Genomic DNA, 25,125 nt, shown 5'->3' with positions numbered 1-25,125 from the left:
GTGCCATGCCCGGCCGCCTTTGTCTCCCCGGTGGAGATGTTTTTTTTTTCTTTCTTTTACACACCGCACCGGGTACTCATTTACGGCCGAGTCGACCTAGGGGAGGCTCAGGACCGGTTCAGATAATCGTCACTGGTTTTAGCCGTGAGCGGGGATCGAACTCGGGTCGCCAGGTTCGTAGTGCAGCACGCTAACTGCTGCACTACCGCTCCCCACACCACACACACACCCCACCCACATACACACATCACACACACCCCACACAATCCCCCCACACAGCACACCACATACACACTACACACACACACCCCACACACATCCACACACACCATTCACACACACCCCCACCCACCATTCACACACACCCCCACCCACACCCCACACACCCCACACACACCCCCCCACACACCACACACTCCACACACACCACATACTACACACACCCCACACACACACACCACCCACCACACACACCCCCACACCCCACACACACACCACACACACCACATACTACACACCCCCCACCACACACACACCCCACACACACCCCCCACCCCACCACACACACCCCCCCCACCCCACCACACACACATCGCTCAGCCACCCAGACGCCCATGATGATGATGATGTCACTGCACATTAACGCAGCTCCAAGCCGGTTTCCGATTCGGAGCCAAAGGAAATTCTCTTTGTTTTTTTCCTTCTTTCTTTCAACTCTTTGTTTTACGTCGAGGAAGGGAGGAAGGGTGGGAGGTGGGGGATAGGGGGGGTGAAGTGAAGTGAAGGGGTCGGCGAGGAGCGGTGGCGCAGCGGTTAGCGCCACGCTGGGCTACGAACCCGGCGACCAGAGTTCGATTTCCCGCTCACGGCCAACACCATCACCAGTGGCGATTATCCGAAACAGCCCTGAGCCTCCGCCTAGGGTCAACACTCAGCCTCAATCGAGTACCCGGTACGGTGTGAGAAACATCGCTACTGGGGGGGAGACAAAGGCGGCCGGGCGTAGTGCTGGTCAGGTGCTGCTGCTGCTGCTGCTGCCGCTCGCTAGCAGCACTTGCCCCAACAGTCGTCTGGGGGACCTTTGCCTTTGGGTGTCGGTGAAGGTGACAGGCTTAGCACTGCCAAGACACTGGAGGTGGTCACCACAGAGGGGTAAACAAAACCGAGCCGACAATGAGAAACCAACACACAGTGGCTGCCGGCCAGACAGAGCAGGTGGCGGTGACGTTGACGGTGGTGGTCGTGCCGTTTTACCAGTCGCAGCATTACGAAACAGAGCGTACGAACGTCCGGAATTTGCCTTTGATGATAGCGCACAACAGAGGTCGCAAACGGGTTTTGATTCCTTACCCGTACCCGGCCGCACCAGGGTCGCAAACGGGTAGCCGTACCCGGCCGTACCCGTACCGGGTACCCGATTGCGACCTCTGGGATGAGGCCATGTTGCAGGCGCGGGTGGGTTGATTCTAGGAACTTGAATTGTGAGAAGAGACAAGACGTTGGGAAATGAGTGACAAACGGTGACTCACCAGTGACTCACGGCCTACCCGTACCCGTACCCGGCCGCACCAGGGTCGCAAACGGCTACCCGTACACGTACCCGTACCCTACCCGATACCCGGCTACCCGTACCCGGCTGGGTAGGGTATGGGTAGCCGGGTATCGGGTAGGGTACGGGTATCGTGTACCCGGTTGCGACCTCTGGCGCACACAGTGCATGGTAAGAATGCAACACGGGAGATTCGTGTTAGTCCCAATGATCGACGTCAAGGTCGAAGTCACGTCTGGACTTGAATGAAACAGCGAGAGGGGCTGGGGGAGTCAACAGGACGCACGTTCTGAGTGCAGAATGATGAGAATGGCGATAATGGATGTTTAGTTTTATACACAGGATTACCTCGTTATTCATTTGGGAACTGTACACGACTGCAGAGAGAGAGACAAAGTGATGAGAGATCAAGTGATGAGGACAAAGCAATGACACAAAGCGATACCCGGAAAAAAATACACGCGACCACGGAAAGACACGCAAACTGCAAATATACAGCAGCAGACTTCAAGGGTCGTGTTCGAACCCACGACCTCCTGCACACCAGGCGAGGTAGTTGACATCTCCTAGCCACCGTGATGATGAGAGAGAGAGACACGCAAACTCCAAATATACAGCAGCAGGCGTCAGGGTCGGGATCGAACCCACGACCTCCTGTACACCAGGCGAGATAGTTAATTCTAGATTTGAAGCTTTCGTGACTGCAAGGATTCATACTCGTAGGTTTTTGCGGTAAAGTCACGTGGGGTAAAAAATAAAAAATTCTAAAAATAATAATAATAATAGAAATAAAATAACAAATCACGACGTTTCGGAGGCAACACAAGTCTCCGTCATCAGGTGGGATCTCCTAGCCACCCGTGCCGGCAACCCCAACGCATCGGAGGGGGCCTGCCGTTGTGCTCACCGTGCCCCCCCCCACCCCGCCACCCCCCCACCCCCCCACCCCCCCACCCCCCCACCCCCCCACCCCCCCACCCCGCCACCCCGCCACTCACCACGCTGTAGCCGAGTGGCACACTCGATGGGCAGGAGATGACGCCAAGCGCTGCGATGGGCTCCTCGCTTTCGCCGGGGAGGGCGTCCATGATGTCCCGTACCTCCGGCATGCTCCTGCGTGGCACGCGCGCAATATCGACGGTGATTAAACCGCGGCGACGCGATTTCGACGCCGGGTCGACGACACCAGGGCGGTCGTGACGGTGAGCGAGAACGGAAGGGAACACGCCGTTCAAGTGCGATTTCGCGGACGCGGCGGGTGAAACGGCGGCGAGAGTTTCTGTAAACGAAATTTTTTTTTCTCGTTTCTTTCGGTAAAGTCACGTAGAATGGAAATAATGAAATAAAAAAAACATTGTGTTTTATTTTTATTATTTTATTATTCAGAAGCGATTTGGCTACAAAGCATGGGCTCAACAAAAGTGGCTTAATAATGACGTGGACATTTACAGCAGCGAAGTTATCTAAATTGTCTAAATACATTTCGATTTAAAGCTTTCGTGACTGCAGGGATTCATCTTCTTGGTTCTTTCGGTAAAGTCACCGTTTGCGACCCTGGTGCGGCCGGGTACGGCTACGGGTAGGCCGTGAGTCACTGGTGAGTAACCGTTTGTCACTCATTTCGGGTAGGGTACGGGTAGGGTACGGGTACCCGTACCCGGCTGGGTACGGGTACCCGTACCCGGCTGGGTACGGGTACGGGTATGGGTACCGGTACCTGTTTGCGACCCTGGTGCGGCCGGGTACGGGTACGGGTAAGGAATCAAAACCCGTTTACGACCTCGGGGGCTCGCTGAGGCCTTTGTCCGCAGCAGTGGACCGATCGTGGCTGCCGATGACGTTTTGAGGCAGACGCAGACGGACACTCGGCACCACCGTGGGGGGGGAGGGGGGGTTGGAGGGGGGTCAACTCAGGGACTGGGAAGTTGCCGAGCCGGCGTCTCTGACTTGAGCCCATTGTGCACAACCCTCGGCTACCCAAATAACTTTGGTGTTTACGTTGCGTCACGTGCGCTCGCATGGTGTGTTGGTAAATACCGCTGCGCGCGTTTCCCGTTTCCACGCACGAGATCGACTAGACAAGCGAGGTCATGTTAGCCGGGTGTTTCGCAATAATATAATTTGCACAGTGCTTACTCAAGCATGTGTTACGTGTCACCAAAAGCCGAGTCACTCAGAAGCGATTTGGCTACAAAGCATGGGCTCAACAAAAGTGGCTTAATAATGACGTGGACATTTACAGCAGCGAAGTTATCTAAATTGTCTAAATACATTTCGACTTAAAGCTTTCGTGACTGCAGGGATTCATCTTCTTGGTTCTTTCGGTAAAGTCACGTAGAAGGGAAATAATAAAATAATAAAAATAAAATATAATAAAATAATTCTTCTTGGTTCTTTCGGTAAAGTCACGTAGAAGGGAAATGATAAAATAATAAAAATAAAACAAAATAATTATTCTTGGTTATTTCGGTAAAGTCACGTAGAATGGAAATAATAAAATAATATATTTTTTAATTCTTTCAATATATTTATTATTTTATTATTTCCATTCTACGTGACTTTACCGAAAGAACCAAGAAGATGAATCCCTGCAGTCACGAAAGCTTTAAATCGAAATAAAATAATTCTCACGACGTTTCGGCCACAACGCAAGCAGCCGTCCTCAGGTGAAGACCAGGTCTGTCGGGGAGACAGCGTCCGAATGAAACACCACCAGGCTTGGAGCGTATATTTAAGCTGGGTTGGAAGGGGGGTAAGGGCGCCTTGACAAAATAATTTGCATATCAAGAGGAATTTAGCATATTTATGGGAAATGCAGGTATGTGATTGTATCTAAATACGCGTTTCCAAAATGTGGTGGGGAGCAGGTCAAATGAAGTGGCAGGTGGTACCTCGTCCGTGAGCCGCACAGCTTCCCTTCCCGTGCTTTGCTGTGACCGTCACGCGGTTATTTGCGTAAGGCACGCAGGTTATGCGGGGATGCTGGGGCCAAAGCGACACCCGAAGCTATGGCACTTTTAAATCATCTAGATTTAAAACTCCTTCCGTTATATCGTGGAAATTTATGGCGGACAAATACTGAGCGCGTGATGTCGATTCGAAATGCGGAGGGAATAAAAAAAAAACGAGAGGACCTGGAGAAAAATCCCACGTGATCATGGAGAGAGAGGGAGCCCTGCAAACTCCAAATATACAGCAGCAGGCGTCAGGGTCAGGATGAGACCCACGACCTCCTGCATTTTAGGCGAGGTAGTTAACATTTCCTAGCCACCGTGATGATGATGAGAGAGACACGCAAACTCCAAATATACAGCAGCAGACGTCAGGGTCTGGATCGAACCCACGACCTCCTGTACACCAGGCGAGGTAGTTAACATCTCCGAGCCACCGTGATGATGAGAGAGAGAGAGAGACACGCAAACTCCAAATATACAGCAGCAGGCGTCAGGATCGGGATCAAACCCACGACCTCCTGTACACCAGGCGAGGTAGTTAACATCTCCTAGCCACAGTGATGATGATGAGAGAGACTCAAACTACAAATTTACAGCAGCAGGCGTCAGGATCGGGATCAAACCCACGACCTCCTGCACACCAGGCGAGGTAGTTAACAACTCGTATGGCGCGCGGGTATGTGGGATGCTGAAGCTAAGCGCCACCTGGAGCATTGGCACTTTTAAATTATCTCCATTGAAAACTAATTTCTTTATAATTGCTTTTTGGTGTTTGGTTTATTGTCCTTCCCATCGCCGCATCTCTGATTAGAACGGTTGGCTACGTACGGTGCAAAAGAAGTTCAACATACATGTACATACGTGGTTTACTTTGGGGGTGCCACGGTGGCTAGGAGATGTTAACTACCTCGCCTGGTGTACAGGAGGTCCAGGGTTCGATCCCGACAGTAACGCCTGCGTATTTGGAGTTTGCGTGGATTTTTCTCCGGGTCCTCCCGGTTTTTCCCTCCACATTTAGAATCAACGGTCACGCGTTTTAGAGTGTTTCACTGCCGCTATAAATTGCCACGTGACAATTCGCTGGGCCGTCATTCGTCAACAGCCAGGTAATTCTTCTTGGTTCTTTCGGCAAAGTCACGTAGAAGGGAAATAATAAAATAATAATAAAACATAATAAAATAATTCTCACGACGTTTCGGCCACAACGCAAGCAGCCGGGCATAAGTAGTACTAATCACATATTTGCATTTCCCATATCCCCTCCCTTTGATGCTGCTAATCCTGCATAATGCACGGGCATAAGAAGTACTAATCACATACCCGCATTTCCATATCCCTTCCCTTTGATGCTGCTAATCCTGCATAATGCACGGGCATAAGAAGTACTAATCACATACCTGCATTTCCCATAAATATGCTAAATTCCTCTTGATATGCAAATTATTTTGTCAAGCCGCCCTTTCCCCCCCTTCCAACCCAGCTTAAACATATGCTCCAAGCACGTGTGCTGTTTCATTCAGACGCTGTCGCCTCGACAGACCTGTTCTTCACCTGAGGACGGCTGCTTGCGTTGTGGCCGAAACGTCGTGAGAATTATTTTATTATGTTTTATTTTTATTATTTTATTATTTCCCTTCTACGTGACTTTACCGAAAGAACCAAGAAGATGAATCCATGCAGTCACGAAAGCTTTAAATCGAAAGCCAGGTAATTGCTGAAAAAAAATCTACAAAGCAGTTTAATGGTGCCTTAACTGGTCAAATTTAAGAGAAACGAAACCCACTGACACATCAACACATGCGCCTCTCTCTCCACACTTCATTGTAACACCCTTTCAGCTGCGGTTACACTTTGCCTCACCGATGCCCGCTGGTTGTCTCCGATCCGTACGTCACAGCGGATTCACCGATGCCAACTTAACGTCGCTTTAGGCACACATTGCTACGTTGTACGTAGCACGCGCGTTACACTTTGGCGGAATTGTAAGGTTCTAGATTTGAAGCTTTCGTGACTGCAAGGATTCATATTCTTAGTTCTTTCGGTAAAGTCACGTGGGTATAAAATGAAAGAAAAATTAATACAAATAAAATAATAAAATCACGACGTTTCGGAGGCAACACAAGTCTTTGTCATCAGGCTGTGACGGTCCCACCTGATGACGGAGACTTGTGTTGCCTCCGAAATGTCGTGCACGATTTTATTATTTTATTTCTATTCATTTTAATTTCATTTTATACCTACGTGACTTTACCGAAAGAACTAAGAGTAGGAATTATAAGGCTTCACACTTCAGCGGCGTTAGCCTTGAGAGCCTGGCATGATAAACAGGTTTGTGTATGCAAATTAAATTCAAATCGTGCGCAAATGTTTTAATCAAATACTGCACAGTAACTACATACGTCTCTCCACGCAAAAGTATTTAAGTGCTACACATCTCATCAGCCGCGGTGCCCCTTGAGCAGCATTGGTTCAACAAAACTTTGAACTGGTTTCAACATTCATTGACCTCATCAGCAAGGTCAGGTTCGCTTGAAACAATTCTGGTGAACTCCCCGATGTTTATAGGCAAGAATTTCATCTTCTTGGTTCTTTCGGTAAAGTCACGTAGAAGGAAAACAATAAAATAATAAAAATAAAACATTATATTATTTTATTATGTTTTATTTTTATTATTTTATTATTTTCCTTCTACGTGACTTTACCGAAAGAACCAAGAAGATGAATCCCTGCAGTCACGAAAGCTTTAAATCGAAAGCCAAGTACTTGTTTTGATGTTCATTGACCTCATCAGCAAGGTCAGGTTCGCTTAAAACAATTCTGGTGAACTACCAGATCTTTGTAGGCAAGGACTGGTTTCGTGTTTCATTGACTCATCAGCAGGGGCAAGTTCGCTTGAAACAATTCTGGTGAACTGCCAGATCTTCTTGGTTCTTTCGGTAAAGTCACGTAGAATGGAAATGATAAAATAATAAAAATATAACATAATAAAATAATTCTCACGACGTTTCGGCCACAACGCAAGCAGCCGTCCTCAGGTGAAGACCAGGTCTGTCGGGGAGACAGCGTCTGACCTGGTCTTCACCTGAGGACAGCTGCTTGCGTTGTGGCCAAAACCTCGTGAGAATTATTTTATTATGTTTTATTTTTATTATTTTATTATTTCCATTCTACGTGACTTTACCGGAAGAACCAAGAAGATGAATCCCTGCAGTCACGAAAGCTTTAAATCGAAATTGAACTGCCAGATATTTGCAGGCAAGGACCCTCCTCTCTTTTAGACGCTTCGGCTCACAGTTTGACGCAAATCCGCGCAAAACACAACCTCGCGGAGGGTTGTGGAGTGCCACCATTGGCTTCTGCTCCTTTTCCGCGGGTTTCGGCCGCGGCTTTGGGTCGCGGCTGTTGTGAATGTGGTCTGCGAAGCCTCTGTTTCCGCAGATCGGAAACACGCGGTCGCGAAATTAAAAACACGGAACAAAAACGGAACACCGCCGCAAACGCCGCATGCTGGTGTTCGTCTCGCTTGACCCCCATTCTCGTTTGTAGCCGTCCCGTTTTGAAACAGAGGCCTGTACGCTTGAAACTAAATATGCAATTAGGCAGTGTAAACTCAAACTCGCACGCGCCGCAGCTCAACGCGCCGATCCGCCATCACGCCCCCGACGCACAGAAACATCGCACCTCCGATTAGCACGGTTGGCTGCGTATTGTGCAAAAGAAGTTCACCACAGTCAAACTAGCGGCTTATGACCGTACGGAATCGCTCGGCACGAACACAGGATCACGGGATCACGGGAACACGGGAACACATGAACACACGGACACGCGAACACGGGAACACGGGATCACGGGAACACACGGGAACACACGAACACACGAACACGGGAATACACGAACACACAAACACACACGCACACACGAACATGGGAACACACGAACACGGGAACACACGCACACACGAACACACGCACACACGAACACACGCACACACGCACGGGAACACGGGAACACGCAAACACACGCACACACGAACACACGGGAACACGCGAACACACGTGCGCAACACTCACAGTTCGGGATTGGGGGGGAGCAACTCCTTCCGAGTCAATCCGTACGGCCGGCAGTCTCGCCGCCCCGGCTGTTGAAACAACTTCAAACTCTCCAAAAACGATCTCTCCTCTCTCGGGGTCTCTCTCGCGGAAGCCGGACTTGTCGCCGGCGACCGGGGAGTGGTGTGCGGAAGAGGGGGAAGAGATTCTCCTGCCGACGTTATCGGCGTGAGCGGTAACGGCGGCGACGACCGCGCAACGACTTCCAAACGCGTCCAAGTCACCCGTCGGTCGCCCACTCGGCTTAAAAGAGCGATCCGAAGCGAGGGGGGAGGTCGTATGGGAGGTCGCAAGGCGGTGACAGACAGGGAGGTGGCAGAGGAGGTGAAGGAGGAGGAGACGCTGAGCTGTGACTGTTACGTCCTGCCAAGTGTGGCTTGCGTCTCAGGTAGAACTGGGAGGGCGAGTTTTTTTTTTGAAGTTAGAGGGCTCGGTGAGACGGTGAGGTTAAGGGGGTGGAGTGATGGAGTGGCTGGCTGGGGGGGGATGACGGGGAGAGAGCGGAAATTTGTAGACTTCACCAGACTTCACCAAACTTCAGAGTGTAGCACCGAAATCCTTTCAGCGCCGAAATCCTTTCAGGGGCGGGTCGAAACGTGTTGTCGTACGTATGCACGTTGAAATTATTTTGCACCGTGATAACCGGCAGGTGCAGTGTTGAGTCTATGGGCAGTGTTGAGTCTATGGGCAGTGTTGAGTCTATGGACAGTGTTGAGTCTATGGGCAGTGTTGAGTCTATGGGCAGTGTTGAGTCTATGGGTAGTGTTGAGTCTATGGGCAGTGTTGAGTCTATGGGCAGTGTTGAGTCTGTGGGCAGTGTTGAGTCTGTGGGCAGTGTTGAGTCTGTGGACAGTGTCGAGTCTATGGGTAGTGTTGAGTCTATGGGCAGTGTTGAGTCTGTGGGCAGTGTTGAGTCTGTGGGCAGTGTTGAGTCTGTGGGCAGTTTCGAGTCTGTGGGCAGTTTCGAGTCTATGGGCAGTGTTGAGTCTATGGGCAGTGTTGAGTCTATGGGCAGTATTGAGTCTATGGGTAGTGTTGAGTCTATGGGTAGTGTTGAGTCTATGGGCAGTGTTGAGTCTATGAGCAGTGTTAGTCTATGGCAGTGTTGAGTCTACGGGTAGTGTTGAATCTACGGGCAGTGTTGAGTCTATGGGCTGTGTTGAGTCTGTGGGCAGTGTTGAATCTATGGGCAGTGTTGAGTCTATGGGCAGTGTTGAGTCTAAGGGCAGTGTTGAGTCTATGGGCAGTGTTGAGTCTATGGGCAGTGTTGAGTCTATGAGCAGTGTTAGTCTATGGGCAGTGTTGAGTCTATGGGCAGTGTTAGTCTATGGGCAGTGTTGAGTCTATGGGCAGTGTTGAGTCTATGGGCAGTGTTAGTCTATGGACAGTGTTGAGTCTACGGGTAGTGTTGAGTCTATGGGCAGTGTTGAGTCTATGGGCAGTGTTGAGTCTATGGGCAGTGTTGAGTCTATGAGCAGTGTTAGTCTATGGGCAGTGTTGAGTCTATGAGGGTGTTAGTCTATGGGCAGTGCTGAGTCTATGGTCAGTGTTGAGTCTATGGGCAGTGTTGAGTCTATGGGCAGTGTTAGTCTATGAGCAGTGTTAGTCTATGGGCAGTGTTGAGTCTATGGGCAGTGTTAGTCTATGGGCAGTGTTAGTCTATGGGCAGTGTCAGTCTATGGGCAGTGTTGAGTCTATGGGCAGTGTTGAGTCTATGGGCAGTGTTGAGTCTATGGGCAGTGTTGAGTCTATGGGCAGCGTTGAGTCTATGGGCAGCGTTGAGTCTATGGGCAGCGTTGAGTCTATGGGCAGCGTTGAGTCTATGGGCAGTGTTGAGTCTATGGGCAGTGTTGAGTCTATGGGCAGTGTTGAGTCTATGGGCAGTGTTGAGTCTATGGGCAGCGTTGAGTCTATGGGCAGCGTTGAGTCTATGGGCAGTGTTGAGTCTATGGGCAGTGTTGAGTCTATGGGCAGTGTTAGTCTATGGGCAGTGTTAGTCTATGGGCAGTGTTAGTCTATGGGCAGTGTTGAGTCTATGGGCAGTGTTGAGTTTATGGGCAGTGTTGAGTTTATGGGCAGTGTTAGTCTATGGGCAGTGTTGAGTCTATGGGCAGTGTTGAGTCTATGGGCAGTGTTAGTCTATGGGCAGTGTTAGTCTATGGGCAGTGTTAGTCTATGGGCAGTGTTAGTCTATGGGCAGTGTTAGTCTATGGGCAGTGTTAGTCTATGGCAGTGTTAGTCTATGGGCAGTGTTGAGTCTATGGGCAGTGTAGGTCTATGGGCAGTGTTAGTCTATGGGCAGTGGAGTCTATGGGCAGGTTGAGTCTATGGGCAGTGTTAGTCTATGGGCAGTGTTAGTCTATGGGCAGTGTTGAGTCTATGGGCAGTGTTAGTCTATGGGCAGTGTTAGTCTATGGGCAGTGTTGAGTCTATGGGCAGTGTTAGTCTATGGGCAGTGTTGAGTCTATGGGTAGCCAGTGTTGTAGTCTATGGGCAGTGTTAGTCTATGGGCAGTGTTAGTCTATGGGCAGTGTTAGTCTATGGCAGTGTAGTCTATGGGCAGTGTGAGTCTATGGGCAGTGTTAATCTATGGGCAGTGTGCGTCTATGGGCAGCTGTGAGTCTATGGGCAGTGTTGGTCTATGGGCAGCGTTGAGGTCTATGGGCAGCGTTGAGTCTATGGGCAGTGTGAGTCTATGGGCCCGTGTTAGTCTATGGGCAGTGTTGAGTCTATGGGCAGTGTTGAGTCTATGGGCAGTGTTGAGTCTATGGGCAGGTTGAGTCTAGGGCAGTGTTGAGTCTATGGGCAGTGTTGAGTCTATGGGCAGTGTTGAGTCTATGGGCAGTGTTAGTCTATGGGCAGTGTTGAGTCTATGGCAGTGTGAGTCTATGGGCAGTGTTGAGTCTATGGGCAGTGTGAGTCTATGGCAGATGTTGAGATCTATGGGCAGTGTGAGTCTATGGGCAGTGTTGAGTCTATGGCAGTGTTGAGTCTATGGGCAGTGTTGAGTCTATGGGCAGTGTTGAGTCTATGGCAGTGTTAGGTCTATGGGCAGTGTTAGTCTATGGGCAGTGTTTAGTCTATGGGCAGTGTTAGTCTATGGGCAGTGTTGAGTCTATGGGCAGTGTTAGTCTATGGGCCAGTGTTGAGGTCTATGGCAGTGTTGAGTCTATGGCATGGTTGAGTCAGGGGCAGTGTTGAGTCTATGGGCAGTGTGAGTCTATGGGCAGTGTTAGTCTATGGGCATTGTTGAGTCTATGGGCAGTGTGAGTCTATGGGCAGTGTGAGTCTATGGGCAGTGTTGAGTCTATGGGCAGTGTTAGTCTATGGGCAGTGTGAGTCTATGGGCATTAGTGTAGTCTATGGGCAGTGTTGAGTCTATGGGCAGTGTGAGTCCTATAGGGCAGTGTTGAGATTCTATGGGCAGTGTGAGGTCTATGAGGCAGTGTTGAGTCTATGGGCAGTGTTGAGGTCTATGAGGCAGTGTTGAGTCTATGGGCGTGTGAGTCTATGGGCAGTGTCCTGAATCTATGGGCAGTGTTGAGTCTAAGTGGCAGTGTTGAGTCTATGGGCGTGTTGAGTCTATGGGGCACGTGTTTGAGTCTAATGGGCAGTGTGAGTCATGGGCAGTGTGAGTCGATGGGCAGCTGTCGAGTCCTATGGGCAGCCTGTTGAGTCTATGGCGCAGTGTGAGGTCTATGGGCCAGTGTTGAGGTCTGGGGCAGTGTGTAGTCTATGGGCAGTGTTGGAGTCTATGGGCCAGTGTTGAGTCTATGGGCAGTGGTTGAGTCCTATGGGCAGTCGTTGAGTCTATGGGCAGCTGTTGAGTCTATGGGTCAGTGTTGAGTCTATTGGCAGTGTTGATCTATGGGCAGTGTTGAGTTCTATGGGCAGTGTTAGTCTATGGGCATGTTATCATGGGCAGTGTTGAGTCTATGGGCAGTGTGGAGCTTATGGCAGTGGTTGATTTTTATGGTCAGTGTTTAGTCTATGGGCGTGTTGACTATGGGCAGTGTTTGAGTCCTATGGGCAGTGTTAGTCTATAGGGCAGGGGCAGTGTTAGTCTATGGGCAGTGTTGAGTCTATGGGCAGTGTTAGTATATGGGCAGTGTTGAGTCTATGGGCAGTGTTGAGTCTATGGGCAGTGTTGAGTCTATGGGCAGTGTTGAGTCTATGGGCAGTGTTGAGTCTATGGGCAGTGTTAGTCTATGGGCAGTGTTGAGTCTATGGGTAGTGTTAGTCTATGGGCAGTGTTGAGTCTATGGGCAGTGTTGAGTCTATGGGCAGTGTTAGTCTATGGGCAGTGTTGAGTCTATGGGCAGTGTTGAGTCTATGGGCAGTGTTGAGTCTATGGGCAGTGTGAGTCTATGGGCAGTGTGAGTCTATGGGCAGTGTGAGTCTATGGGCAGTGTTGAGTCTATGGGCAGTGTTGAGTCTATGGGCAGTGTTGAGTCTATGGGCAGTGTGAGTCTATGGGCAGTGTTGAGTCTATGGGCAGTGCGGTCTAGGGCAGTGTGAGTCTATGGGCAGTGTGAGTCTAGGGCAGTGTGAGTCTATGGGCAGTGTGAGTCTATGGGCAGTGTTGAGTCTATGGGCAGTGTGAGTCTATGGGCAGTGTGAGTCTATGGGCAGTGTGAGTCTATGGGCAGTGTTGAGTCTATGGGCAGTGTGAGTCTATGGGCAGTGTGAGTCTATGGGCAGTGTGAGTCTATGGGCAGTGTTGAGTCTATGGGCAGTGTGAGTCTATGGGCAGTGTTGAGTCTATGGGCAGTGTTGAGTCTATGGGCAGTGTTGAGTCTATGGGCAGTGTTGAGTCTATGGGCAGTGTGAGTCTATGGGCAGTGTTGAGTCTATGGGCAGTGTTGAGTCTATGGGCAGTGTGAGTCTATGGGCAGTGTGAGTCTATGGGCAGTGTTGAGTCTATGGGCAGTGTGAGTCTATGGGCAGTGTGAGTCTATGGGCAGTGTGAGTCTATGGGCAGTGTGAGTCTATGGGCAGTGTTGAGTCTATGGGCAGTGTGAGTCTATGGGCAGTGTTGAGTCTATGGGCAGTGTGAGTCTATGGGCAGTGTTGAGTCTATGGGCAGTGTGGTCTATGGGCAGTGTGAGTCTATGGGCAGTGTGAGTCTATGGGCAGTGTTGAGTCTATGGGCAGTGTGAGTCTATGGGCAGTGTTGAGTCTATGGGCAGTGTGAGTCTATGGGCAGTGTTGAGTCTATGGGCAGTGTGAGTCTATGGGCAGTGTGAGTCTATGGGCAGTGTGAGTCTATGGGCAGTGTTGAGTCTATGGGCAGTGTGAGTCTATGGGCAGTGTGAGTCTATGGGCAGTGTTGAGTCTATGGGCAGTGTGAGTCTATGGGCAGTGTTGAGTCTATGGCAGTGTGAGTCTATGGGCAGTGTGAGTCTATGGGCAGTGTTGAGTCTATGGGCAGTGTGAGTCTATGGGCAGTGTTGAGTCTATGGGCAGTGTGAGTCTATGGGCAGTGTTGAGTCTATGGGCAGTGTGAGTCTATGGGCAGTGTTGAGTCTATGGGCAGTGTGAGTCTATGGGCAGTGTTGAGTCTATGGGCAGTGTTAGTCTATGGGCAGTGTTGAGTCTATGGGCAGTGTTGAGTCTATGGGCAGTGTGAGTCTATGGGCAGTGTTGAGTCTATGGGCAGTGTGAGTCTATGGGCAGTGTTGAGTCTATGGGCAGTGTGAGTCTATGGGCAGTGTTGAGTCTATGGGCAGTGTGAGTCTATGGGCAGTGTGAGTCTATGGGCAGTGTTGAGTCTATGGGCAGTGTGAGTCTATGGGCAGTGTTGAGTCTATGGGCAGTGTGAGTCTATGGGCAGTGTGAGTCTATGGGCAGTGTGAGTCTATGGGCAGTGTGAGTCTATGGGCAGTGTGAGTCTATGGGCAGTGTGAGTCTATGGGCAGTGTGAGTCTATGGGCAGTGTGAGTCTATGGGCAGTGTGAGTCTATGGGCAGTGGTGAGTCTATGGGCAGTGTTGAGTCTATGGGCAGTGTGAGTCTATGGGCAGTGTTGGGTCTATGGGCAGTGTTGAGTCTATGGGCAGTGTGAGTCTATGGGCAGTGTGAGTCTATGGGCAGTGTGAGTCTATGGGCAGTGTGGAGTCTATGGGCAGTGTGAGTCTATGGGCAGTGTGAGTCTATGGGCAGTGTGAGTCTATGGGCAGTGTGAGTCTATGGGCAGGTTGAGTCATGGGCAGTGTGAGTCTATGGGCAGTGTGAGTCTATGGGCAGTGTGAGTCTATGGGCAGTGTGAGTCTATGGGCAGTGTGAGTCTATGGGCAGTGTTGAGTCTATGGGCAGTGTGAAGTCTATGGGCAGTGTGAGTCTATGGGCAGTGTTGAGTCTATGGCGCAGTGTGATCTATGGGCAGTGTGAGTCTATGGGCAGTGTGAGTCTATGGGCAGTGATGAGTCTATGGGGGGACTATGGGCAGGTTGAGTCTATGGGCAGTGTGAGTCTATGGGCAGTGTGAGTCTATGGGCAGTGTGAGTCTATGGGCAGTGTTGAGTCTATGGGCAGTGTGAGTCTATGGGCAGTGTGAGTCTATGGGCAGTGTTGAGTCTATGGGCAGTGTTGAGTCTATGGGCAGGTGTGAGTCTAGGGGCACAGGTGTTGAGTCTATGGGCAGTGTTGAGTCTATGGGCAGTGTTGAGTCTATGGGCAGTGTGAGTCTATGGGCAGGTGTTGAGTCTATGGGCAGTGTGAGTCTATGGGCAGTGTGAGTCTATGGGCAGTTGAGTCTATGGGCAGTGTGAGTCTATGGGCAGTGTTGAGTCTATGGGCAGTGTTGAGTCTATGGGCAGTGTGAGTCTATGGGCAGTGGAGTCTATGGGCAGTGTGAGTCTATGGGCAGTGTGAGTCTATGGGCAGTGGCGTTATGGGCAGTTGTTGAGTCTATGGGCAGTGTAGTCTAGGGCAGTGTGAGTCTATGGGCAGTGTGAGTCTATGGGCAGTGTTGAGTCTATGGGCAGTGTGAGTCTATGGGCAGTGTGAGTCTATGGGCAGTGTGAGTCTATGGGCAGTGTTGAGTCTATGGGCAAGTGTGAGTCTATGGGCAGTGTTGAGCTATGGGCAGTGTGAGTCTATGGCAGTGTGAGTCTATGGGCAGTGTGAGTCTATGGGCAGTGTGAGTCTATGGGCAGTGTGAGTCTATGGGCAGTGTGAGTCTATGGGCAGTGTTGAGTCTATGGGCAGTGTGAGTCTATGGGCAATGTGAGTCTATGGTGTTGAGTCTATGGGCAGTGTGAGTCTATGGGCAGGTGTTGAGTCTATGGCAAGTGTTGAGTCTCATGGGCAGCTAGTTCGAGTCTATGGGCAGTGTTGAGTCTATGGGCAGTGTTGCGTCTTATGGGCAGTTGTGGAGTCTATGGGCCAGTGTGAGTCTAATGGGCGATTTTTTGAGTCTATGGGCAGTGTTGAAGTCTATGGCAGTGGAGTCTATGGGCAGTGGTGAGTCTATGGGCCAGTGTTGAGTCTATGGGCAGTGTTTTTGGAGTCTATGGGCAGTGTGAGTCTATGGGCAGTGTGAGTCTATGGGCAGTGTGAGTCTATGGGCAGTGTTGAGTTATGGGCAGTGTTGAGTCTATGGGCAGTGTGAGTCTATGGGCAGTGTGAGTCTATGGGCAGTTGTGAGTCTATGGGCAGTGTGAGTCTATGGGCAGTGTGAGTCTATGGGCAGTGTGAGTCTATGGGCAGTGTAGTCTATGGGCAGTGTGAGTCTATGGGCAGTGTGAGTCTATGGGCAGTGTTGAGTCTATGGGCAGTGTGAGTCTATGGGCAGTGTGAGTCTATGGGCAGTGTGAGTCTATGGGCAGTGTGAGTCTATGGGCATGTGAGTCTATGGGCAGTGTGCTATGGGCAGTGTGAGTCTATGGGCAGTGTGAGTCTATGGGCAGTGTTGAGTCTATGGGCAGTGTGAGTCTATGGGCAGTGTGAGTCTATGAGCAGTGGTGAGTCTATGGGCAGTGTGAGTCTATGGGCAGTGTGAGTCTATGGGCAGTGTTGAGTCTATGGGCAGTGTGAGTCTATGGGCAGTGTGAGTCTATGGGCAGTGTAGTCTATGGGCAGTGTGAGTCTATGGGCAGTGTGAGTCTATGGGCAGTGTGAGTCTATGGGCAGTGTGAGTCTATGGGCAGTGTGAGTCTCTATGGGCAGTGTGAGTCTATGGGCAGTGTGAGTCTACGGGCAGTGAGAGTCTATGGGCAGTGTGAGTCTATGGGCAGTGTTGAGTCTATGGGCAGTGTGAGTCTATGGGCAGTGTTGAGTCTATGGGCAGTGTTGAGTCTATGGGCAGTGTGAGTCTATGGGCAGTGTGAGTCTATGGGCAGTGTTGAGTCTATGGGCAGTGTGAGTCTATGGGCAGTGTGAGTCTATGGGCAGTGTGAGTCTACGGGCAGTGTGTGTCTATGGGCATGTGAGTTTATGGGCAGTGTTGAGTCTATGGGCAGTGTGAGTCTATGGGCAGTGTTGAGTCTATGGGCAGTGTTGAGTCTATGGGCAGTGTGAGTCTATGGGCAGTGTGAGTCTATGGGCAGTGTTGAGTCTATGGGCAGTGTGAGTCTATGGGCAGTGTGAGTCTATGGGCAGTGTTGAGTCTATGGGCAGTGTGAGTCTATGGGCAGTGTGAGTCTATGGGCAGTGTTGAGTCTATGGGCAGTGTGAGTCTATGGGCAGTGTGAGTCTATGGGGCAGTGGGAGTCTATGGCAGTGTTGAGTCTATGGGCAGTGTGAGTCTATGGGGCAGTGTGAGTCTATGGGCAGTGTGAGTCTATGGCAGTGTTGAGTCTATGGGCAGTGTGAGTCTAGGGCAGTGTTGAGTCTATGGGCAGTGGAGCTATGGGCAGTGTTGAGTCTATGGGCAGTGTTGAGTCTATGGGCAGTGTGAGTCTATGGGCAGTGTGAGTCTATGGGCAGTGTGAGTCTATGGGCAGTGTGAGTCTATGGGCAGTGTGAGTCTATGGGCAGTGTGAGTCTATGGGCAGTGCTGAGTCTATGGGCAGTGTGAGTCTATGGGCAGTGTTGAGTCTATGGGCAGTGTGAGTCTATGGGCAGTGTGAGTCTATGGGCAGTGTGAGTCTATGGGCAGTGTTGAGTCTATGGGCAGTGTGAGTCTATGGGCAGTGTTGAGTCTATGGGCAGTGTTGAGTCTATGGGCAGTGTGAGTCTATGGGCAGTGTGAGTCTATGGGCAGTGTTGAGTCTATGGGCAGTGTGAGTCTATGGGCAGTGTTGAGTCTATGGGCAGTGTTGAGTCTATGGGCAGTGTTGAGTCTATGGGCAGTGTGAGTCTATGGGCAGTGTGAGTCTATGGGCAGTGCGTACGTAGCCAACCGTGATCATTGGGAGGTGCGGAGGCGGGAGGACAAGAACCTAAATATAAAAATCTATTTTCAAGAAACAAGTTTTCAAGCTAATGACTAACACGGGTGGCAAGCCCCCCCCCCCCCCCCGTAACGATCACAGATTCTTCAACATTCGTGCGCAGCGATCAATATCCACCGTAATTAAAACGCGTTTTTTTTTCTTGGTCGTCTAATGAAACCAGGATTTCTATTTCGCTTCACGGCCGTGACCGCGTTTTTACATTTCTATCGGAACCACGGCTTTGTTACATCAAAATATACTAATAGGGGTTTTCCCCTTTTTTCTGGCAACAAAACTGACACCTTTTGCAAGGAATCATGCTCACATTAACCACAATACTTGCAGTCAAATGCAAACAAAACACAATACTCTGATAATTTATGCATTGTCTTTGAAACTGCTGTGGATCAATCAATCAAAATTTTATAATTACTTGTTATTTTTCGATTTAAAGCTTTCGTGACTGCAGGGATTCATCTTCTTGGTTCTTTCGGTAAAGTCACGTAGAAGGGAAGTAATAAAATAATAAAAATAAAACATAATAAAATAATTCTCACGACGTTTCGGCCACAACGCAAGCAGCCGTCCTCAGGTGGAGAACAGGTCTGTCGGAAAGACAGCGTCTGAATGAGTTGTTATAATTATTACGAAGTATTATTAATAATGTCTAGTAATAAAAGTAAGTATTCCGAGTAACAATACTCAGTAGTATTCTTGGTTCTTTCTCTGTTAGCCCCGCCCACCCCCCAACACGTTCCATTCATTGGCTGCCACATTCAGATAAGCCCCTCCCCCCCTCCTCCCCCCTTAAACTTGTATTTAAGAACTTGTATCTTGGAATTTTTGCCTCTCTTGATACAGCAAATCTGGCTGTGACGGTTCCACGAAGACTTGTGTTGCCTCCGAAACGTCGTGATTTTTTATTTTATTTCTATTATTTTTATTGTTTTACCTACGTGACTTTACCGAAAAAAACCTAAGAGTATGAATCCTTGCAGTCACGAAAGCTTCAAATCTAGAATCTTTCGGTAAAGTCACGTAGAAGGGAAATAATAAAATAAAAATAAACATAATAAAATATTGAATTTTTATTATTAATAATAAAATAATAAGCATCAAATATTTTATTATGTTTTATTTTTTTTATTTTATCATTTCCTTTCTACGTGACTTTACCGAAAGAACCAAGAAGATGAATCCCTGCAGTCACGAAAGCTTTAAATCGAAATGTAATAATTACTTGTTATTATTACAAATTATGATTAATGTCTATTAATAATAGTAAGTATTCAGAGTAATACTCAGTAGTATTCTTGGTTCTTTCGGTAAAGTCACGTAGAAGGGAAATAATAAAATTATAAAAATATTACATAATAAAATATTAAATTTGGATTAATAATAATAAAATAAAAATAATACAATATTTTATTATGTTTTATTTTTATTCTTTTATTACTTCCCTTCTACGTGACTTTACCGAAAGAACCAAGAATATGAATCCATGCAGTCACGAAAGCTTTAAATCGAAAATCAATCTTAACACACTTCTTGTATTATTTCCAGAAGGGGGGGGGGGGGGGGTAAAGCGGCCAATTCTTATTTCGCAAGACTCCCCCCCCATTCCACATCTCTGATTCGCACAGTTGGCCTACGTACGGTGCAAACGAAGTTCAACGTACGGTACACGTTTGTCAGTTTCACACGGAGGCTTTCATGACCGATATCATCAATACTGCAGGATTTTTTTTTAATCATTCGTGTTCAGTATCTCATTTCGCATTGACTGTGTCATACGCCCCCAAACCCACCGCACTTACCCCACCAAACCAGAGGTCGCAAACGGGTTTTGATTCCTTACCCGTACCCGGCCGCACCAGGGTCGCAAACGGGTACCTGTACCCGTACGTACCCGTACCCTACCCGTACCCTACCCGTACCCGGCCGGGTGCGGGTGTCGGGTACCTGATTGCGACCTCTGGGATGAAGCCATGTTGCAGGCGCGGGTGGGTTGATTCTAGGAACTTGAATTGGGAGAAGAGACAAGACGTTGGGAAATGAGTGACAACGGTGACTCACCAGTGACTCACGGCCTACCCGTACCCGGCCCTGGCCGCACCAGGGTCGCAAACGACTACCCGTACCTGGCCGGGTACGGGTAGCTGGGTATCGGGTAGGGTACGGGTATTGGGTACCTGATTGCGACCTCTGGGATGAAGCCATGTTGCAGGCGCGGGTGGGTTGATTCTAGGAACTTGAATTGTGAGAAGAGACAAGACGTTGGGAAATGAGTGACAACGGTTACTCACCAGTGACTCACGGCCTACCCGTACCCGGCCCTGGCCGCACCAGGGTTGCAAACGACTACCCGTACCTGGCCGGGTACGGGTAGCCGTGTATCGGGTAGGGTACGGGTATTGGGTGCCTGATTGCGACCTCTGGGATGAAGCCATGTTGCAGGCGCGGGTGGGTTGATTCAAGGAACTTGAATTGTGAGAAGAGACAAGACGTTGGGAAATGAGTGACAACGGTTACTCACCAGTGACTCACGGCCTACCCGTACCCGGCCCTGGCCGCACCAGGGTCGCAAACGACTACCCGTACCTGGCCGGGTACGGGTACCCGTGTATCGGGTAGGGTACGGGTATTGGGTACCTGATTGCGACCTCTGGGATGAAGCCATGTTGCAGGCGCGGGTGGGTTGATTCTAGGAACTTGAATTGTGAGAAGAGACAAGACGTTGGGAAATGAGTGACAACGGTTACTCACCAGTGACTCACGGCCTACCCGTACCCGGCCCTGGCCGCACCAGGGTCGCAAACGACTACCCGTACCCGGCCGGGTACGGGTAGCCGGGTATCGGGTAGGGTACGGGTATCGGGTACCCGGTTGCGACCTCTGCACAAAACCAATACCCCAGGAGTTTTTGTTATGGGTCTCCCCCCCTCATTTTTCAACGAAGGTCACAGTAGGGGGTTGCCGAGCTTACCACGAAGTTCTAAACGTAAACGCGTCCCTCCCCCCTCCATCCACTCCCTGCAGTTGTTCCTTTACCGAGAAGTGATGGGAGAGACGTTGTCAATTATTCGCGACAAATAGGCGGCGTCTCGTCTACGTGAGTCTGTGGGTCTCTGTGCGAGTCTGTGGGTCTCTGTGCGAGTCTGTGGGTCTCTGTGCGAGTCTGTGGGTCTCTGTGCGAGTCTGTGGGTCTCTGTGCGAGTCTGTGGGTCTCTGTGCGAGTCTGTGGGTCTCTGTGCGAGTCTGTGGGTCTCTGTGCGAGTCTGTGGGTCTCTGTGCGAGTCTGTGGGTCTCTGTGCGAGTCTGTGGGTCTCTGTGCGAGTCTGTGGGTCTCTGTGCGAGTCTGTGGGTCTCTGTGCGAGTCTGTGGGTCTCTGTGTGAGTTTGTGGGTCTCTGTGCGAGTCTGTGGGTCTCTGTGCGAGTCTGTGGGTCTCTGTGCGAGTCTGTGGGTCTCTATGCGAGTCTGTGGGTCTCTGTACGAGTCTGTGGGTCTCTGTGTGAGTCTGTGGGTCTCTGCGTGAGTCTGTGGGTCTCTGTGTGAGTCTGTGGGTCTCTGTACGAGTCTGTGGGTCTGTGTGAGTCTGTGGGTCTCTGTGCGAGTCTGTGGGTCTCTGTGTGAGTCTGTGGGTCTCCACGCGAGTCTGTGGGTCTCTGTGCGAGTCTGTGGGTCTCTGCGTGAGTCTGTGGGTCTCTGCGTGAGTCTGTGGGTCTCTGCGTGAGTCTGTGGGTCTCTGCGTGAGTCTGTGGGTCTCTGCGTGAGTCTGTGGGTCTCTGTGTGAGTCTGTGGGTCTCTGTGTGAGTCTGTGGGTCTCTGTGTGAGTCTGTGGGTCTCTGCGTGAGTCTGTGGGTCTCTGTGCGAGTCTGTGGGTCTCTGTGTGAGTCTGTGGGTCTCTGTGTGAGTCTGTGGGTCTCCACGCGAGTCTGTGGGTCTCCACGCGAGTCTGTGGGTCTCCACACGAGTCTGTGGGTCTCCACACGAGTCTGTGGGTCTCCACGCGAGTCTGTGGGTCTCCACGCGAGTCTGTGGGTCTCTGTACGAGTCTGTGGGTCTCTGTACGAGTCTGTGGATCTCTGTGTGAGTCTGTGGGTCTCTGTGTGGGTCTGTGTGAGTCTGTGGGTCTCTGTGCGAGTGTGGGTCTCTGTGTGAGTCTGTGGGTCTCTGTGTGAGTCTGTGGGTCTCTGTGTGAGTCTGTGGGTCTCTGTGTGAGTCTGTGGGTCTCTGTGTGAGTCTGTGGGTCTCTGTGTGAGTCTGTGGGTCTCTGTGTGAGTCTGTGGATCTCTGTGCGAGTCTGTGGGTCTCTGTGCGAGTCTGTGGGTCTCTGTGCGAGTCTGTGGGTCTCTGTGCGAGTCTGTGGGTCTCTGTGCGAGTCTGTGGGTCTCTGTGCGAGTCTGTGGGTCTCTGTGCGAGTCTGTGGGTCTCTGTGCGAGTCTGTGGGTCTCTGTGCGAGTCTGTGGGTCTCTGTGCGAGTCTGTGGGTCTCTGTGCGAGTCTGTGGGTCTCTGTGCGAGTCTGTGGGTCTCTGTGCGAGTCTGTGGGTCTCTGTGCGAGTCTGTGGGTCTCTGAGTCTGTGGGTCTCTGTGCGAGTCTGTGGATCTCTGTGCGAGTCTGTGGATCTCTGTGTGAGTCTGTGGGTCCCTGTGAGTCTGTGGGTCTCTGTGCGAGTCTGTGGGTCTCTGTGCGAGTCTGTGGGTCTCTGTGCGAGTCTGTGGGTCTCTGTGTGAGTCTGTGGATCTCTGTGTGAGTCTGTGGGTCTCTGCGTGAGTCTGTGGGTCTCTGTGTGAGTCTGTGGGTCTCTGTGTGAGTCTGTGGGTCTCTGTGCGAGTCTGTGGGTCTCTGTGTGAGTCTGTGGGTCTCTTTGCGAGTCTGTGGATCTCTGTGTGAGTCTGTGGATCTCTGTGTGAGTCTGTGGGTATCTGTGAGTCTGTGGGTCTCTGTGCGAGTCTGTGGGTCTCTGTGCGAGTCTGTGGGTCTCTGTGCGAGTCTGTGGGTCTCTGTGCGAGTCTGTGGGTCTCTGTGCGAGTCTGTGGGTCTCTGTGTGAGTCTGTGGATCTCTGTGTGAGTCTATGGGTCTCTGTGAGTCTCTATGCTACTCTGTGAGTCTCTAAGAGAGTCACCGTGTGAGCTGGCACTGCACTGCAGAACCCGGGTTTAATCACAGAGCGTGGTTCAAACCCGACTTGGAACACGGGACCTCGGCTGTGCCTCCGACAACCCCTCGCCCCCCCAACTCAGCACAACATTCCAACGAGACATACAGTAGTAGGCGAGCAGGCAACCTATAAAAAGCGCTTGCTTGTTATTTTTCATATCCATAGCTGCTGTACACTGGGCCCAGTCATTTTAAATTCCCTGGCTTGAGAAGAGACAACAACAATTCAATGTGTGGTGGGATTGCAATGCTGAATTTCTCGAATCCCTCCTCTTTCTGCAGCCGTGTGGGTGGGGTCAGGTGCAAGTGGTTCCGACACGGTGATGAGATGTTGACTACCTCGCCTGGTGTACACGAGGTCGTGGGTTCGATCCAAACCCCGACGCCTGCTGCTGTATATTTGGAGTTTGCGTGTCTCTCGCTCTCATCATCATCACGATGGCTAGGAGATGTTAACTCTCTCGCCTGGCGTACACGAGGTCGTGGGTTCGATCCCAACCCCGACGCCTGCTGCTGTATATTTGGAGTTTGCGTGTCTCTCTCTCTCATCATCATCACGTTGGCTAGGAGATGTTGACTACCTCGCCTGGCATACACGAGGTCGTGGGTTCGATCCCAACCCCGACGCCTGCTGCTGTATATTTGGAGTTTGCGTGTCTCTCGCTCTCATCATCATGACGGTGGCTAGGAGATGTTAACTCTCTCGCCTGGCATACAGGAGGTCGTGGGTTCGATCCCAACCCCGACGCCTGCTGCTGTATATTTGGAGTGCGCGTGTCTCTCTCTCTCATCATCATCACGGTGGCTAGGAGATGTTAACTCTCTCGCCTGGCATACACGAGGTCGTGGGTTCGATCCCAACCCCGACGCCTGCTGCTGTATATTTGGAGTTTGCGTGTCTCTCGCTCTCATCATCACGGTGGCTAGGAGATGTTAACTACCTCGCCTGGTATACACGAGGTCGTGGGTTAGATCCCAACCCCGACGCCTGCTGCTGTATATTTGGAGTTTGCGTGTCTCTCGCTCTCATCATCACGGTGGGTAAGGATGTTAACTACCTCGCCTGGTATGCAGGTCGTGGGTTCGATCCTGACCCTGACGCCTGCTGCTGTATATTTGGAGTGCGCGTGTCTCTCTCTCTCTCATCATCATCACGGTGGCTAGGAGATGTTAACTACCTCGCCTGGAGTACAGGAGGTCGTGGGTTCGATCACAACCCTGACACATGCTGCTGTATATTTGCAGTATGCGTGTCTCTCTCTCTCTCATCATCATCATCACGGTGGCCAGGAGATGTTAACTACCTCGCCTGGTATGCAGGAGGTCGTGGGTTCGATCACAATCCTGACACCTGCTGTATATTTGGAGTTTGCGTGTCTCTCTCTCTCATCATCATCATCATGGTGGCTAGGAGATGTTAACTACCTCGCCTGGTATGCAGGATGTCGTGGGTTCGATCCCGACCCCGACGTCTGCTGATGCATATTTGGAGTTTGCGTGTCTCTCACCGTGGTGGCGTGGATGATGGAAAGCCACTTAGATTCGCTATCATTTGTGGCCTGGTCGCTTTTGAAAAATATTTATATACACTCAGTGGGCCTTACCTGGTAAAATAATAATTGTTTACGGTTTAGTTTCAGTCATCTTTATCACGATCATCATCACAGTGATAATTATCAAAATCGTAGGGAGCCATCACCACGATTAGCATTTTTATTCTCACCCATTACCTCTACCATCAGTCATCATACTCGCCATCATCATCATCACTTTCATAATCATCGTCAATATCATCACTAACATAATCATTGCTCCGTCATCACGGTTATCATCATAACTATCAAACATGATCACCGTCACTATCATCATCATCATCGTAACCATTAAAATCACAGTAACCATCAAATTCATCATAGTAATCATCATAGTAATCATGAAAATCATAGTAACCATCATCACGATTATCGTTTTCA

At 50.4% G+C, this 25,125-nt stretch overlaps 1 protein-coding gene across 3 annotated transcripts in view; it reads right to left on the bottom strand.

The window, feature by feature from the left end:
• LOC133360170 (multivesicular body subunit 12B-like) overlaps positions 1–25,125 on the bottom strand; it is a 76,443-nt gene that overhangs the window by 29,559 nt on the left and 21,759 nt on the right. For 2 of the 3 annotated variants that reach the window (XM_061578776.1, XM_061578775.1), the window contains exon 2: positions 2,548–2,662. In XM_061578776.1, coding sequence (XP_061434760.1) covers positions 2,548–2,658 — 111 coding nt within the window. In that variant the 5' untranslated portion in view covers positions 2,659–2,662. Of the gene's footprint in view, positions 1–2,547; positions 2,663–8,573; positions 9,028–25,125 lie in introns of those variants that run through there. The other variant, XM_061578777.1, reaches the window with a different exon arrangement.

Source organism: Lethenteron reissneri, chromosome 67, assembly GCF_015708825.2.
Source record: "Lethenteron reissneri isolate LAM-NWPU_2019-01 chromosome 67, ASM1570882v1, whole genome shotgun sequence".
NCBI classification, from domain to species: domain Eukaryota; kingdom Metazoa; phylum Chordata; class Hyperoartia; order Petromyzontiformes; family Petromyzontidae; genus Lethenteron; species Lethenteron reissneri.
This window is presented reverse-complemented; position numbering and strand designations above follow the sequence as displayed.